Source organism: Anabas testudineus, chromosome 7, assembly GCF_900324465.2.
Source record: "Anabas testudineus chromosome 7, fAnaTes1.2, whole genome shotgun sequence".
Classification (NCBI taxonomy): Eukaryota; Metazoa; Chordata; class Actinopteri; order Anabantiformes; family Anabantidae; genus Anabas; species Anabas testudineus.
Genome location: NC_046616.1, coordinates 8,976,813 through 8,991,610, shown reverse-complemented (window position 1 = coordinate 8,991,610; position 14,798 = coordinate 8,976,813). Strand labels below are relative to the sequence as shown.

Sequence of the window (14,798 nt, the reverse complement as noted above, 5' to 3'; positions counted from 1 at the left end):
GCATGTACACTATATAACATATATTATATAGCATCTATATTTTAACATACAAATTTCAGCTTATAATCATTTTATCAAACATCCCTAAGATCTAAATGAATTTCTTGGGATGGTGAAATGAACAACGTTGACAGCAAATTTCTGAGGATGTGTGCCTTTAATAAAACACATAGCTAAAGTTTTGTGTGAGTTTTTTCCCCAATATATATGTTATTGAATCTCACATTTCAGAAGCCATACCGGTGTCATATTAAGGCTCTCACCACTCAGAAAATGGGACATGACACATATATACTTCACCTACAGCCAAGCATTCACTCCACCCACTCATGAGACTCACTTCCTTCCTTGCATGTAGATCTCAAAGCTGATATAGTCATGATTTATATGTCTTGCGTTTGCTCCCTCTCATATCTATGTCATCATTTGAGATGGATAAATGAATTCTGATTTGCTGCTGCTAAGTCCCTCTTGCTAAGTCACTAAGCTTTATTAATCACATAAAGATACACACAAACGCATTTTACCAGGCTGCACTGACACACAAAGACATGCAACTACAAATATTTGTGTCATTATAACAAATGATTAGCTTCTGATTGACTGCTGCAGTACATTATAGTTTTGGCCTCCATTTGTTTTTACTTTAATAAAGTATTTCTACCAGCATGTCCTCTAAAGCCGATTCACAAAGAGAATCACACTTCACCGGGGACATTTGAAGTCAAACCATGAAAAATGTTAAATTTAGGTTTCTGTCTTAGGAGTAGAGTGTCATTGAAACTGTCAAAAATGTGGCAAAGCTGCTGTAAGTGTGAGTTTGTTATTAAAGAGTAAGTAACAGGAGGAACAACCTTTTTGATTTGCATGTTGCTGGAGAACCTAAAAAACTAAATTAACAGGAGGAGGCTGTAGATCAAATTCATAGCAAACATACTTTGGGCTGGCTCAGACAAAAAAAAAAAAAAAGAATCAGTTGCCATGCCAACTGTTGTGGTATCCAGGGAATATGTTTTCTCCATGGTTATGCTCTATCTTGATTTTTGCATCTATGCACACATTATATATCATATAATTTCTGTGATAAAGTTTCAATACAGTTCTTAATAAATTTCTTCTTTTTCTCCTTGTGTTTTTTCTTCTTTTCATCCTTGCAGGAAACAGTAGAATATGCCTTCCTGATCATTTTCACTATAGAGACATTTCTGAAGATTATTGCCTATGGCCTGGTCATGCACCAAAACTCCTACGTCAGAAACGGCTGGAATATGCTGGACTTTGTCATTGTCATAGTGGGGTGAGTTCACAAGTAGCACATAAGATATCCTATATGTGCATATACATAAAAAACGCATATATAAATAGTTCATAATCTACACACACACACACACATACATGGACACATACACAGTTACTTATACTGTACAATCTCTGATGTACACATTCATATAACCACACAAGAAGCGTCGTAACTCATCGTCCATCACATGCATCAGTCTCTTGCATCAGAGTATTATTATCGTCATGTCCAGTAGCAGCATGACAGCGATGTTTGGAAACATGCATGAATACACAGAGACATGGGTACAAACAGACACACACACATAGAGTGATGGTTAATCAGTAGACCACCTGGCTCCAGTGGGACTTCAATGTAAACTGTGATGAGGTGTGAAAAACTAAAGGTAAATATGCTGAGACATAAAGGACACACACTTACACGCACAGGTGCCTGTACAGAGACCAGGGCACATGTACACTGATGACACATGGCTTTGTTCTTTGCTTTCTATCTTATTTGCTTTCATCTCTTATGCTCTTTTTTATTTTTTACATCTCCATGACTGTCTCTCATCTCCCTCTTTTTCCTTATGTTTTAAACCTCGGACTGCCTCTCTCTTTGCCTCTCCACTCCCTCTTTCACCCCAATCCCATTTTTACTACCTAGGTTGTTCAGTGTGGTTCTAGAGATGATAACCAAAGACGCTGACTCTGGTGGCCAGTCTGGAGGCAAGCCTGGGGGGTTTGACGTCAAGGCCCTCCGAGCCTTTCGCGTGCTACGCCCCCTTCGCCTTGTTTCTGGAGTTCCCAGTGAGTTAACATACTGTGCATTGACAAACAAAAACATAAAATAGGGCTTCAACAGTGTCCTTTGGCTGACATGAGGCACTTCCATATAAGTCAGATATACAACATCTTTAAGAAAAAGTTTCCTAGTCATAATTTAGAGGTTGACGTGAATGTTGTTTACAGGGGAGAAACTGGTAATTACACTAATTACACTGATATGTACAAAGTATTTAAGTCTGATTGCATGTCCTAGGCACACTTCATCCGTATCTCTCAACGATATAATATCTTTATGAAACACTGTGATACTATAATATCTCAAAAGACAAAAAGGAAAATTACAGTAGGAGAAATCCAGGTCTCAATGATAAAGTACATAATGGCCGATTCTATTAATTCAATCCAAGGGATTATTTTTCTTTCTTCTAAATAGATTTCAGAACTTGTAGTTAGGTCTTCCTCCTTAACTGTAATGGCTTAATTTAAAGTCTGGGATTTCTGCTATGACAAGTTCAGAGTTACTTATTAAAATGTTAAAATAAAATTAAAAAATCTGATTATTTTTATCTATTTTAAAAAGCTAGATTAAAGCTGTTGTTCATATTATTATTTATGATATCAGTACCACACCTGAATATAAGGTGTTTTCAAACAGACACATCAATGGTTTCAATCAAGGTTTAGCAGCTTCTCGTTTCGATCTGGCGAAGTTATTTAGTCAAACCTTTTATGGTACACATTTAATTCATGTGAACCACAGGTGTTACAATTACAGTGTCCTGTTATAGACAAAACAAAAAAAGTAGTAGGTATTATAATACACGTGTCCACATATGTTATACATGTGTAGTTACAGATTCCCTTGCTGCAAATAAAACAAAACTTATTTCCTGCTGATCTGATGCGGCCACCTTCACTGTTCCTGTTTGCAGCACACATTTGACCTTACATGAAGTTGCCCTCATATGTCTGCATACTTTGAGTTGCCACAGCAACGTGCCACTCAGGTCTCAGGGAGGAAAAGGACCTCTGGGAAAGATGAAGTTAGACTGAGCTGAAATGACATTTTCAGTTCTATTCTAGTTTAATACTAATGATTGTTAGATGGTATATGATGTTTAATTAAGAGCTGGTATTTCAGCCCTGTCCAGTTTATTGGCTTTCAGAGCTATTCAGAGAACATAACTGAGATTAATCTGGTTTCTACGTGTATGTTTGTCTGTTTGCTTTTCTGTGCATGAATAGCTCATCTTTGTACGTGTGTGTGCACTTCTAGGGTTACCCATGTGCCAGCTGCTAACTAAATAACCATGAACTAACCCTTACTGTACTTTCAAAAATTTGAGGGGAGAACTCAATTCAAGGCTGTTGAATGACAGAAATAAACCTGACTATATATTGACTATATTAACTACATAACTGGTTTGTTTGCACTGTATGTTTAGTGCCTTAAATTAACCAAACCCAGGGAAAACATATCTATAAATATACATATTTCTGTGTACTCACTCTGACTTTGGCTTGTGTGTATTTTTATTTGCAGGTTTACAGGTGGTTTTAAACTCTATAATTAAAGCCATGGTTCCCCTACTTCACATCGCTTTGTTGGTCCTCTTCGTCATTATCATCTATGCCATCATCGGCCTGGAGCTCTTCATTGGCAAAATGCATGCCACATGCTATGTGATACAAACAGGTAAGATGGTGTAGACAGTTTTATTTTATTTTTTTATATTTTATTCTGCTTTGGCCTAACGTTTTTCTGTATGACGATTCTCTGTTTCTACTATGCGATTTCCCATGTAGACTGTATAAGAGCGTGGGAGTTTTATGCAGTTCCGGGATTTTTACCCTTTAAACCCTTTGTAATCCTTGAAAATGAATGGACACATCTACCTTGTATGTGAATGGTCACAAGCTGCTGAAAACAGGACAGAACAACAGATGGTGGATTATGCTGTGATTAAATGACTAATATCTGGCTATTATGTAATCACGCTCGACCTTTACTCCAGCATTGCTTCCAATGTGGCAGATTTATTCAAGAAGTAAAGACAAACGGACGGACAGTTGTCAGTCAGGTATATACACACATGTATAAAACCACACATTAGTCATATTCTAAAATGGCTGACTAACAACTAACGAGAGAAGCAGCTTAAGAAATGGAGATTTGTGTGCTGTACATGAGTATGACAGCAGTTTTCACAAAGTGTTACTCTCTGTCATTCCTCTCTCTCTCACTCCCTTCACCTGATCTCTTCTCCGTTCTTTCTCTGTTTGGATCTGTTTGCTTGTGGACATATGGAGAAGCATTGTAGTATTTAAGTCGAGAGGTCATGACAGAGTGAAACGGAAGCTCCCCTTAATCCTCCCTTGTTTTTTTCTGTTCAGTCAGCCTTGAGCAAAGCACTTAGCTTGTGGTTTGTGTATTTGGAGTAGGTGGGGGACATGTGCATTTTATAATAAGAAGGAAAATGTTGAATACATGATTAGCTGATCTAATATGCATATATGCTTTCAATTTATACATTGATAACATGAACAGAACATCTAATAATAAAGTGTAATACTGTATGAAGGTATGACAGTACATATGGACTGCTGATATCAATGTACTCAGAACTGTAGCATAAATAACTGTGTATAATTATCTTTCTATAGAGTAATAATGATTATCAGAAAAAAGGAATATGCTTTTACGGGATATAGGATTAAAGGAATAAAAGAAAAGATTAGGAAAATTATAACAGCAGCATACAGTTTTACAAAAAATAACAAACCTTAGTTTTACAAGGCAACTAAATTGGTTCAGAGAAGCAGTAAAAGCAACAGTGCTGTAACCTGTACTGTAAGGACAGAAAGTCTATATATAAAAAATAAATTTAGTAAGTAGTTGTTACAAAGCAGAGGCAGTGCAGCAGAAGCACACTCAGCATCAGACAGCTAAATTACTGAAACTGGCCTGTGGAGCCTCTGAAGACAGAGAAAGGGGTCAGATGTTTAATAGTTATGCCATGTAAACCCTTTTATGTAACCTTTTATTTAGTAAATATCTGTATAAATGTTATTTTTTACTAATTATTATTTCGTATCATATGAGGTTATTAGTTTCAGTATACTCATTATGTTGGCTGAATTAATGCTGTGGATGTATCTCTGTATATCTGCAGGTGCCCTCGCAGAAGAAGAGCCCACGCCGTGTGCAGTATCAGGGCACGGGCGCCATTGCCTGCTCAATGGCACAGTTTGTAGAGAGGGCTGGCAAGGCCCCAACAACGGCATCACCAACTTTGACAACTTTTTGTTTGCCATGCTCACTGTGTTCCAGTGCATCACCATGGAGGGATGGACTGATGTTCTCTACTGGGTAATCTGCCACTCATCACTATATTTTTGATTTATTAATCTATATGTTTAAATCGGCAAGGATGGTAACATTAGATTTTATTAAGGTCTTATCTCACAAAAAGTGACATGATCATGGCATTGTGCATTATTTTGGCAAGGCAAGTTTCTTCGAATTACATCTTTACATATAGAAAGATATTGCATTTATACTATTATATTGTCATTGACTTCATTAAAGTTTAGTTTCATACAATCACGATCAATGTAACAAAAACAAAAGCAATGTCCTAAATGAATTAGATTAATTTTACTGAAAATCTTCAGTTAACAAGAAACATATTTAATAAAGCCCTCAAAATATTAAATCTCAAATCAAATCTCTTTCTGTCTCTTCTGCAAATTCAAAATATGAATTTTAATATTACAACACACATAACACATTCTCGGTGAGAGCTGTGGTCTGAACCCAAACCGTCACCTTTCTTTTAGTTGTTAAAAAGTATTATAAAACCAAAAAAGCCATGCTCACTTAAAAACCCTCAGCTTCTCATTAGCAAAAATCAGCAGCAGCTTTTAATTAGCCAAAACACTCAGCATTGAAGCTTGGCTCAGAATGAGTTTTTATCCACCCACATCTTTTTATTGACAGAGAATCTATGAAATAACCTCTCTACCTCCCTCTCTTTTTTTGTCCTCTGTTTCTCCCTCACACACTCTTTACTTTTCTTATGCATGTATGTGTTACCATGGCAATCCCATGCTAATATTGATGCTAAAGTGGTGAAGAAAGACAACTCGACAGGCGTAAAACAATGATAATATATTGCACAGAAGAAAGATGGATACATTAAATTTCACTTTTGACCTTTTACAAATCAATTAAGTGTTGCTGCAGGGTTTTGGCTGTGTATTGTGCTGTGCCTGGAGGTTGAGACTTTAGCTGGAACTGTTTTTTTAGAGGGTGGATGCATTCATGTGTCTAACATGCATATAGCAAAGCGGGCTGTGTGTGTCTATAAATGGACAATCTCCAATGATCAACTGCCTTGTAAAATTTCCTCTAGCTGTCTAAAGTGGTCCTTTGCCTCATCTACATTACCAGAAGATATCCCATCTTTAGATAAGTCCTTTTACTTATTAATAACCCAGTTCTCTCACCCACGGTGACCTCTAGTGGCCACAGTTCCTGGTTCAGTTTATTTTAGACTTGAAGATTTCATGGACTCTAAAGGACAGGCTTCATGTACAGGCTGAGACTGAGACTGTACACTGGAGTACAATATATGCATTACACCACACTTTATCTGGACGAGGTAAAACATTTGGAGTTTGTGTTTGCAGTTTTATCTTTTATGTAGGCCATGAAAATAAATTTAGTTTTTCAAGACTATACCTGGAAATAAAATGTTTTTCAACGTGAAGCATTCAAAAAACACAATGGAGATTTTTTCAATTGAGCAGATAATATCTATAGAATATGTATAAGGTGTAAGTGAAGCTATAAGAGGTAGCAGTAGATGTCTTATTTCTCATTTAATGCATGGGGCACTAGTTTGAATTACATTAGCTGAATATAATAATAATACCATAATAACGACTATTATTGAACACTGTATTGAACTTCAGTTTTCATCGTACATCTATAGAATCCTGATATTGGAGCGGCCCCTTTTTGGATATTTGAACGATTTTATTGTTTCTGATTTCAAATTGTAAACATGCAGAAAAGTATGAGACTTCAAACAACAACAGAGGCAGTCCACCAGAATATTTCTTCAGAAAAAACGTTATAGTTATAGAGAACAAACTGATTCTACCAGCAAAACATGGCTACCACTTGGCTGCAGAACCGGAGACGTTTTAGACAAAAATCATTAGAAATCAGGGAAACTTGTTGGAGCGTAGTGTCCTTTGTCGAGACCTTTGGAGGCTTATTAACCTGTTAAATAGAGAGAGAGAGCCAAGTTCTTCAATGAAAGAAACTGGCAAATCCAACTTCTCAATGAGTTGAATGAAACAATAGAACTGTTGGCTTACCAGAAATCCATTAAAAGGTTTTAGATCAACAAGGAAATAGAAGCAAAAAAGGAGTTAGAGAGGCTGAAAGCACAGCACAGCAAAGCTTGCCTCTCTGGTGTGGGATAACAGCAAGAGGAAACAGAAGAAAGTCCTGCTGAGAGATTATGAGGATCTGTATGTGGCACATGTAATCAGCCAGGACTCCTTTAGGACAGAGATGCAGCAGGAAAAAGAGATGAATATAACCATAAAGATGAACTGGGCAAAACCCCTGATCCTGAACTCACAGTGAAGACTGACGCCTCTGAGGGGATCCTCTCAAAAACACACAGTCTGAAGAAAGTTTGCTGGCGTCTGAGACTGAGAAAACCCCAGAAGCTAAAGTGAAGGAGAATATTTACCATGACTAAAATAAATAGAGAAAACTCTAATGAGTGGGTACAGACTAAAATAAATACATTAAACTCTTTTAACATGTTAAATATGATCTCCCTTGCTTGTATGGATTCTTCCACCAGGGGTTAATGAATAACTAAAATGTCAACTACATTTGAAGTAGTAGTAGTATTGATTAGTAGTTTGTCGTTTAATGATTAAAACTTTAATCATCCCCAAGAACAAAATTCACTTGTTATGGCAACACAATGGCAAACAAGGAAAAGAACAGTGAAACAGAAAAAGAATATTCATACAAATATTAATCCAAATTTCACATAGTTACAATAAACAAACAAATACATTTGTGTACATAAATACATTAATAAATTAATACATAATAAAATGACAAAATTAATATAGAGAAGACAATTGATGAATTATATTTATGAAACATTAATATAATATGAATTAACCAGATCTGAAATGTCTAATCTTTATTTCTCCTTCTTTGTTTTGTTTTCATCTAGATGAATGATGCAATGGGCTTTGAGCTCCCGTGGGTTTACTTCGTCAGTTTGGTCATCTTTGGATCCTTCTTTGTTCTCAACCTTGTTCTGGGTGTGCTCAGTGGGTAGGTTCTCGCTGTGCTTCTGTTTGTTTTGTGTTGTGGTTTTCCCAATATATTGTCCTTTTTTCCTTTTTTGTAAATGTGACTTCTATGACTTGTTTTGATGCACTAAACTCCACCAAATGCTATGAATATTTAACCACATGGCTGTTGGATGGTTGGCTGATTGATAGTTTGGTCAGGCATAAAGCACCTGTTTTGATTTTATACAGTACTGTTTGAACTAGGACATAATACTCTGTCCTGTTCAGAGAGTTTTCCAAAGAGCGAGAGAAGGCCAAGGCTCGGGGAGACTTCCAGAAGCTACGTGAGAAGCAGCAGTTAGAGGAAGACCTAAAGGGCTACCTGGACTGGATCACCCAGGCTGAGGACATCGATCCCGAGAATGAGGAGGAGGGAGATGAAGAGGGCAAACGTAACCGTGAGTTAACTAGATTTAATTAATTTTGCTCCTTCGTCTTTATACACTGGCAAGAAAAAGTATGTGAACCTTTTGGAATTTCATGGTTTTCTGCATTAATTTGTTCATGAAATGTGATCTGATCTTCATCTACGTGAAGAGTATTAACAGATATAATGTTCCTAAAGTAATGACTCAAAAAAATCTGATCTTTATCTGATCTATTTCTTTATTGAGAACAACCATAAAAACCTCACAGTGCGAGTAGAAAAAGTGAACATATATGGATAGAATAAAGCTATCTGGAGTCAGGTGTTAGCATACGTTAGGAAAATTAGTTTATAGGTGTAGACTAGAGCTACTTTGACAAACAAAAACCACAGCTTTCAGAGGATCTACGATCAAAAATTGTTAAATTACAAAGAGCTGGACAAAGTGATGTCAAAGACTTCAGGAATCCACTAGTGTAAAGTTAGGCAGACACTCTGGGACTTTGGGACTGTGGCTACTCTGCCAAGAAATGGTTGTTTTCTATAGTTTTCCAAACATTTTTGTCTTATTATTTTAGGCACATTATATTTGTTAATACTCTTCACTTACATAATGATCAGATCACATTGTATGACAAATAATGCAGAAAATCATGAAATTCTAAAAGGTTTACATCCTTTTTCTTGTCACTGTATCTATTAGGACAAAATGAATGTGTTGCACTAACATAATGACAGATTAATACAATCACAAATATATGTTGACACACAAAGGAATCCAATATTTAGTGTGAAGGAACAATTTCAATATAAATAACACCTTCAGCATTCAGTTTGGTACAACAGGACATCATTTACCCATTAGCCACTGGCCTCTGAAAGCTGCAGGCACAATTACTGATTGGTCCACTAACAGCAGGAAGAGAGAAATAGCCAATTACGGGGATAGTGTATATGATTAGAACGCATTAGGGAACCACCGTGTGATGCCATTTAAAATAAAACTATGTTTTCTGTCATGGTGAAGTGACAGTGGAGTAAAGCTGGGTGTGCATTAGGTTAAATGCCACTCGGCGAGTTTCACCTATGACAGACACTTTTGGTAGCCATCGAATGGTAGGACTGGTAGAAGTCAATTAAAGAGGTCATATTATGCTTTTGTGCAGCTGGGTGTCCATGGCCAAGGTTAAGGTAGAGGTCAGGACTTTGGGAAAAGTCATTCCTAAGCTTGCTTCATTCATAAACCAGCTTTGAAGTGTGTTTAGGGTTGTGGCCCTGTGCGAACACCCAGTTATACCTGACAGTCCAAGTTTCAACTGTCTAGCTGAGGTTGTCAGGCAGCGATGAATTCTGAGGAAATCTAACTCCGTCCACTTTGTGCAATGCACATGTCGACTGTCACTAGCCCCAAAACGTGATGCTAACATTGTTTGCCAGTTGGTAGAGTGTTTTCGAAGTGGAGTAGTACCAGCTTTAGCTTTGAGGAGTGCTCCCTGATATGATATACAGTACATTAGATATTCATCTGTACAAATACAGAAACACAAGACTTGATAGGAGACCCGATTTGTTTCTTGTCAGTTCCACTACTGTTCAGCTGTGACTGGCTGTGCCCACAAAGGTTATGTGTGTGTCATGATTACAATGGTAAATCTGTGAAGTACATAGGAGCAAAACGGAAATATTAACATACACAATTTCAAAAATTTTGTTCAAATGATCAAAGTCTTGTGAGACAGAATCTATAGGATGGTTTTTAACTATGACCGATTGCCTATAGTAATTGATTAACAGAGTATCCCCACCATAGTCTGTTGATTTGTCGTCCTCTTGTGGAAGTGTGTGACTAAGTTTTGACGTGTGGTCATGTCTGATGGCAGCCTCGGCTCTCTTTGTAGTAGTGCTACAGCGCCTTAAAGCCATTCACATGGCGACCAGTGCATATGTGTCAGTTTTTTATGTCCTCCAGTAGTTGCCCTGCTTTTACTGTTGTAGACACCCAAGAGAACACACTAACTTTTTCCTTGATTCCTGAAGTGTCTGTGTGCCTTGTAAGAACTGTCTGTATATTGCTGCTAACATTAGTTTTCCCTCTTCCTACTTTTTCTTCCTTTTGTTTCTTCATACCTTCTTCTCATACCAGTTCTCTTCTTTGGCTTTTATCTTCTGTTTTCTTACTTAAGTACTGTTTTTGGCTAATGCCCTCCTTCTAATATTATATTATATTCTGAAGTTACTCTGTCCAGAAATAACAGATCTTAAATTTAGTGATTATAAAGAATTTTCTGTACTGAGAAGGACATTTCTCAGTGCTCTCCAATGGACAAACTAATTCCAAACATGCATTATCCTTGGCATTTCTGTATTGGGTCTGCTGATCTGCTGATCTAAACAATAGCACCAGAATATCTGTGATATGATAATGCATGTTAGAACATCTGATAAACTGTTCAGTTTATTATTAAAAATGTACGTGCCGCTATATATTCCAGATGGCACATGGCTTGTGTAACATGTCAATAATAATGTGCTGGAAGTTTTTATTCTTATGTTACCAACCTCTTTTTCTTAACTGTTGACTGGCTTTGTATGTACAAATTAGTGTGAATACTTAAAAATGGTTTTCTTAAATGTATCAAACTATTCTTTCTATTTCTTGTTACATCCCAGTCAACTTCATGCTAGATGCAAAAATAAAAGATAATTTTAAATGTACTAGAACAAGATAATCTATGCTTAGATTATGCAGCCAGTTTGTTGCAGAAAGAGGACATCACATGACATTTAGTAGCTGTTCTGGGCATGGTAACTGTGTCAGTAGTTTGTATTGCAGCTGTCTCTTGCCGTACGTTCCTCTCTCTCTTGTTCTGCTGTGTATTGACTCACTGCTTCCTCTGCTGTCTGGCTGTGTGAACTGCATGTTGGTAACACCAAGGGGTCACACTGGCTGACCTCACTGAGAAGAAGAAAGGAAAGTTTGGCTGGTTCACCCAGTCCACAGAGACACAGGGTAAATGTGTTTGTGTGTGTGAGTATCAGGGAGTGTGTGTCTTCTTGTGCATGTTCATAAGGACGGTTCATCTTTGTCCTTGTCGGTGCCTCCGCATGCATGTGCTTTGCTTATGCTTTTGTTTGTGCTTTTGCATTAGCATGCCCTTTGTGTAATTGACCTGATCCTTACCATCTCTTTCATTAGCAGATTCATTTCATCACATTTTTTCCTCTACCAGGAAAACAAAGCCTCAGTGTAGGACGGAGGAAGAGAACAAAAAACCTTTATAAAAATTACACGCAACTAAGGTGGCCTGTTTATGGGAAATGTTGCTTTTAACGGTTTTAGCAAAATGTGCAATGCAAGTTGAAATAAACATAAAAACATTTTTGTTAACAACACTGCTACAACAGAAGGTTGACATTAAAAATATGCTAAATAAGACATAAACCTGAGCACACACTGCATACTAAGGCCCACTGTAATAAATGGTAATCTTTGCTTTTACTTGTACCCTTAATACTAGAATTGTAACAGGTTATCACCACATGTAATTACATGTTTATTTTAGTAGCACTTTGAATATTATCTGGACATATGTTGTAATGCATAGAAATACATTTAGCTAAAATTTCACAGCTGTTTGTTATATTGTTGCTCAAAAAGAAACAACCGTTCAACTCACTCATCCAGTCATCATCATTTTGAATTTCTTTCATTCTTCATTCATAACAATATATTTTATGCATGTACAGTATATGATTTCCAATATACTGTATGGTGTAACCCTGTGAATATGAAACATGCAGACCTGGACCAAATAGGTCAACACCTAAACGATAAAGTCAGTGCCAATATCTGCCAATCCCAGTGATTGTTTAGATTTCAAACATGCTACAGCACTCTGATATGTTTCTAATTCATGAATGTGTTTTTTAAATTATCAGAATTATTATTAAGTCCAGTTTGACTCAGGTCTGAAAGCATGTTCTTACAGCCACTTCATAAATTCAGAAACCTGAAAATCCATCATTTTGCTGAATGATGGTTTCATACAGTGCATCTCTAAGGAAAAAATCAATATTGTCTCCATTTCTAAAAACTGTAATATTCTAAAATGTCAGACATAAATGTTTGACTTTGAGAAGTAGTCAACCTAGCATTTTGTTATTAATGGCAGCATTTGTCAGATTTTCTGTTTTTGTTTTCTTGCGGTTTGGCTTGGCCTTTCAGCCGTTTGGAGACTCCATACTTAATTCAACCTTCATGAATGTAATATTTGATTATCCACAGATTAGACAGTTGGTTCTGGTGTTACCTTTAAGATTGTTTTCTGCATAATAAAAGGATCACCTAGAACCAAGCCAAACCAAAAATGCATGGATGTCAATAGGAAAATCTATCATAATGTGACTTGGTGAAACCTGTTTATCAGGAATCAGAAAAGTTTATGTCTGACATGTCTTTGCTTATTTGCATTACTTACATTTGTGTCTGTTTGTGTATGATACCACAGCGAGCATGCCCACCAGTGAGACAGAGTCTGCGAACACAGATAATCACAATGGAGATGAAGACAAATCACGCTGCTGTGGTCCGCTATGGTGAGTGTGTCGGGCATTTGAATGACAGTCCTATAAGTGAACATCTGCTAGTAGAAGTAGAAACGCCATCATCTCGTAGAAAGTGGTTCACTTTTTCAAAGTAAAAAACAAAAGACACAAAAGCTGTTATGCTAATCATACATATAACACAGAGTGCACAATTGTACATGTTGCCTTTTATTAAAAGTTACTTCATGTTTTATTCTCCCCAGTCAAAAAATTACTAAGTCAAAGTGCAGGTTAGTATCTTGGTATGACACTGCATGGTAGTTACATTTCTCACTCATTCATGTGATTCAACTCATCTTGCATGGCTGATTTTTGTCTTGAATTCCACAGACTCCTAATGTGTTCACGTGTTTATGTTTATTCAATTATTTTGTGCTTCATTTTGTTTCATTTTGTTGTGTTGTTTTATTTAACTGATTAACCATTATACAGTATATGCTCTATTTCACCACAGTTTAACTGTTTGCACCTGACATCCACTCCCATTGTTCTTTTCTTTTTCTGGTTTGGTTCATAGTGACGTGTTTTCATTTTATTTCACTACATGATACATTGTAAAAAATGTTTTTAGTCAAATACAAACTGTATAACTAAAGTGTAAAGACAAACCTTGGAACTAGACTCTTTTGAACGTGACCAAACTCTTTGTCTGTCAGTCGTCAGTGGCGCCGTTGGAACCGTTTTTGCCGCAGGAAGTGTCGTGCAGCTGTGAAATCAGTAACTTTTTATTGGCTGGTCATCATCTTGGTGTTCCTCAACACTCTTACCATTGCCTCTGAGCACTATAACCAGCCAGACTGGCTGACTGAAGTACAAGGTATATTAGATTTTATTATATTGTATTACTGTTAAACAAGTATTTAGGTCAGTTTTCTTGACTTTGTTCAGTAATGAGATCCTAAGATCTTCTTCTCTCCTGCCCTATTCTCTCTAGACGTGGCCAATAAAGTTCTCCTGGCAATGTTCACCTTAGAGATGCTGGTGAAGATGTACAGTTTGGGGCTACAGGCCTACTTTGTGTCCCTGTTTAACCGCTTTGACTGTTTCGTTGTGTGTGGAGGCATCATAGAAACCATCCTGGTGGAGCTGGCTATAATGTCCCCTTTAGGGATCTCTGTTTTCCGCTGTGTACGCCTCCTAAGGATCTTCAAAGTTACACGGTGAGCAACAGAAAGCTAAGTACGTAAATGTGACAGAGTTAAATTTCTATTTATTTTTCACTTCCTTAATTAAATTAATTATTGTATGACAGGCAGGAGACTTTTGACAGACAATGGAAACAAAATATTTTAAAATAAGTTCATAAATCCAGATGTGTATTAAACAAGGCATAAAGAAACACAAAACTCACTCTAAG

General features: G+C 36.8%; 1 protein-coding gene across 1 annotated transcript in view; it reads left to right on the top strand.

The window, feature by feature from the left end:
* Positions 1-14,798, top strand: part of cacna1db (calcium channel, voltage-dependent, L type, alpha 1D subunit, b) — a 75,481-nt gene that overhangs the window by 28,288 nt on the left and 32,395 nt on the right. Inside the window, exons 4-13 of the mRNA XM_026369028.1 lie at positions 1,158-1,297; positions 1,949-2,091; positions 3,614-3,766; positions 5,244-5,440; positions 8,346-8,449; positions 8,698-8,867; positions 13,345-13,432; positions 13,645-13,671; positions 14,098-14,258; positions 14,376-14,601. Coding sequence (XP_026224813.1) covers positions 1,158-1,297; positions 1,949-2,091; positions 3,614-3,766; positions 5,244-5,440; positions 8,346-8,449; positions 8,698-8,867; positions 13,345-13,432; positions 13,645-13,671; positions 14,098-14,258; positions 14,376-14,601 — 1,409 coding nt within the window. The remainder of the gene's footprint in view (positions 1-1,157; positions 1,298-1,948; positions 2,092-3,613; positions 3,767-5,243; positions 5,441-8,345; positions 8,450-8,697; positions 8,868-13,344; positions 13,433-13,644; positions 13,672-14,097; positions 14,259-14,375; positions 14,602-14,798) is intronic.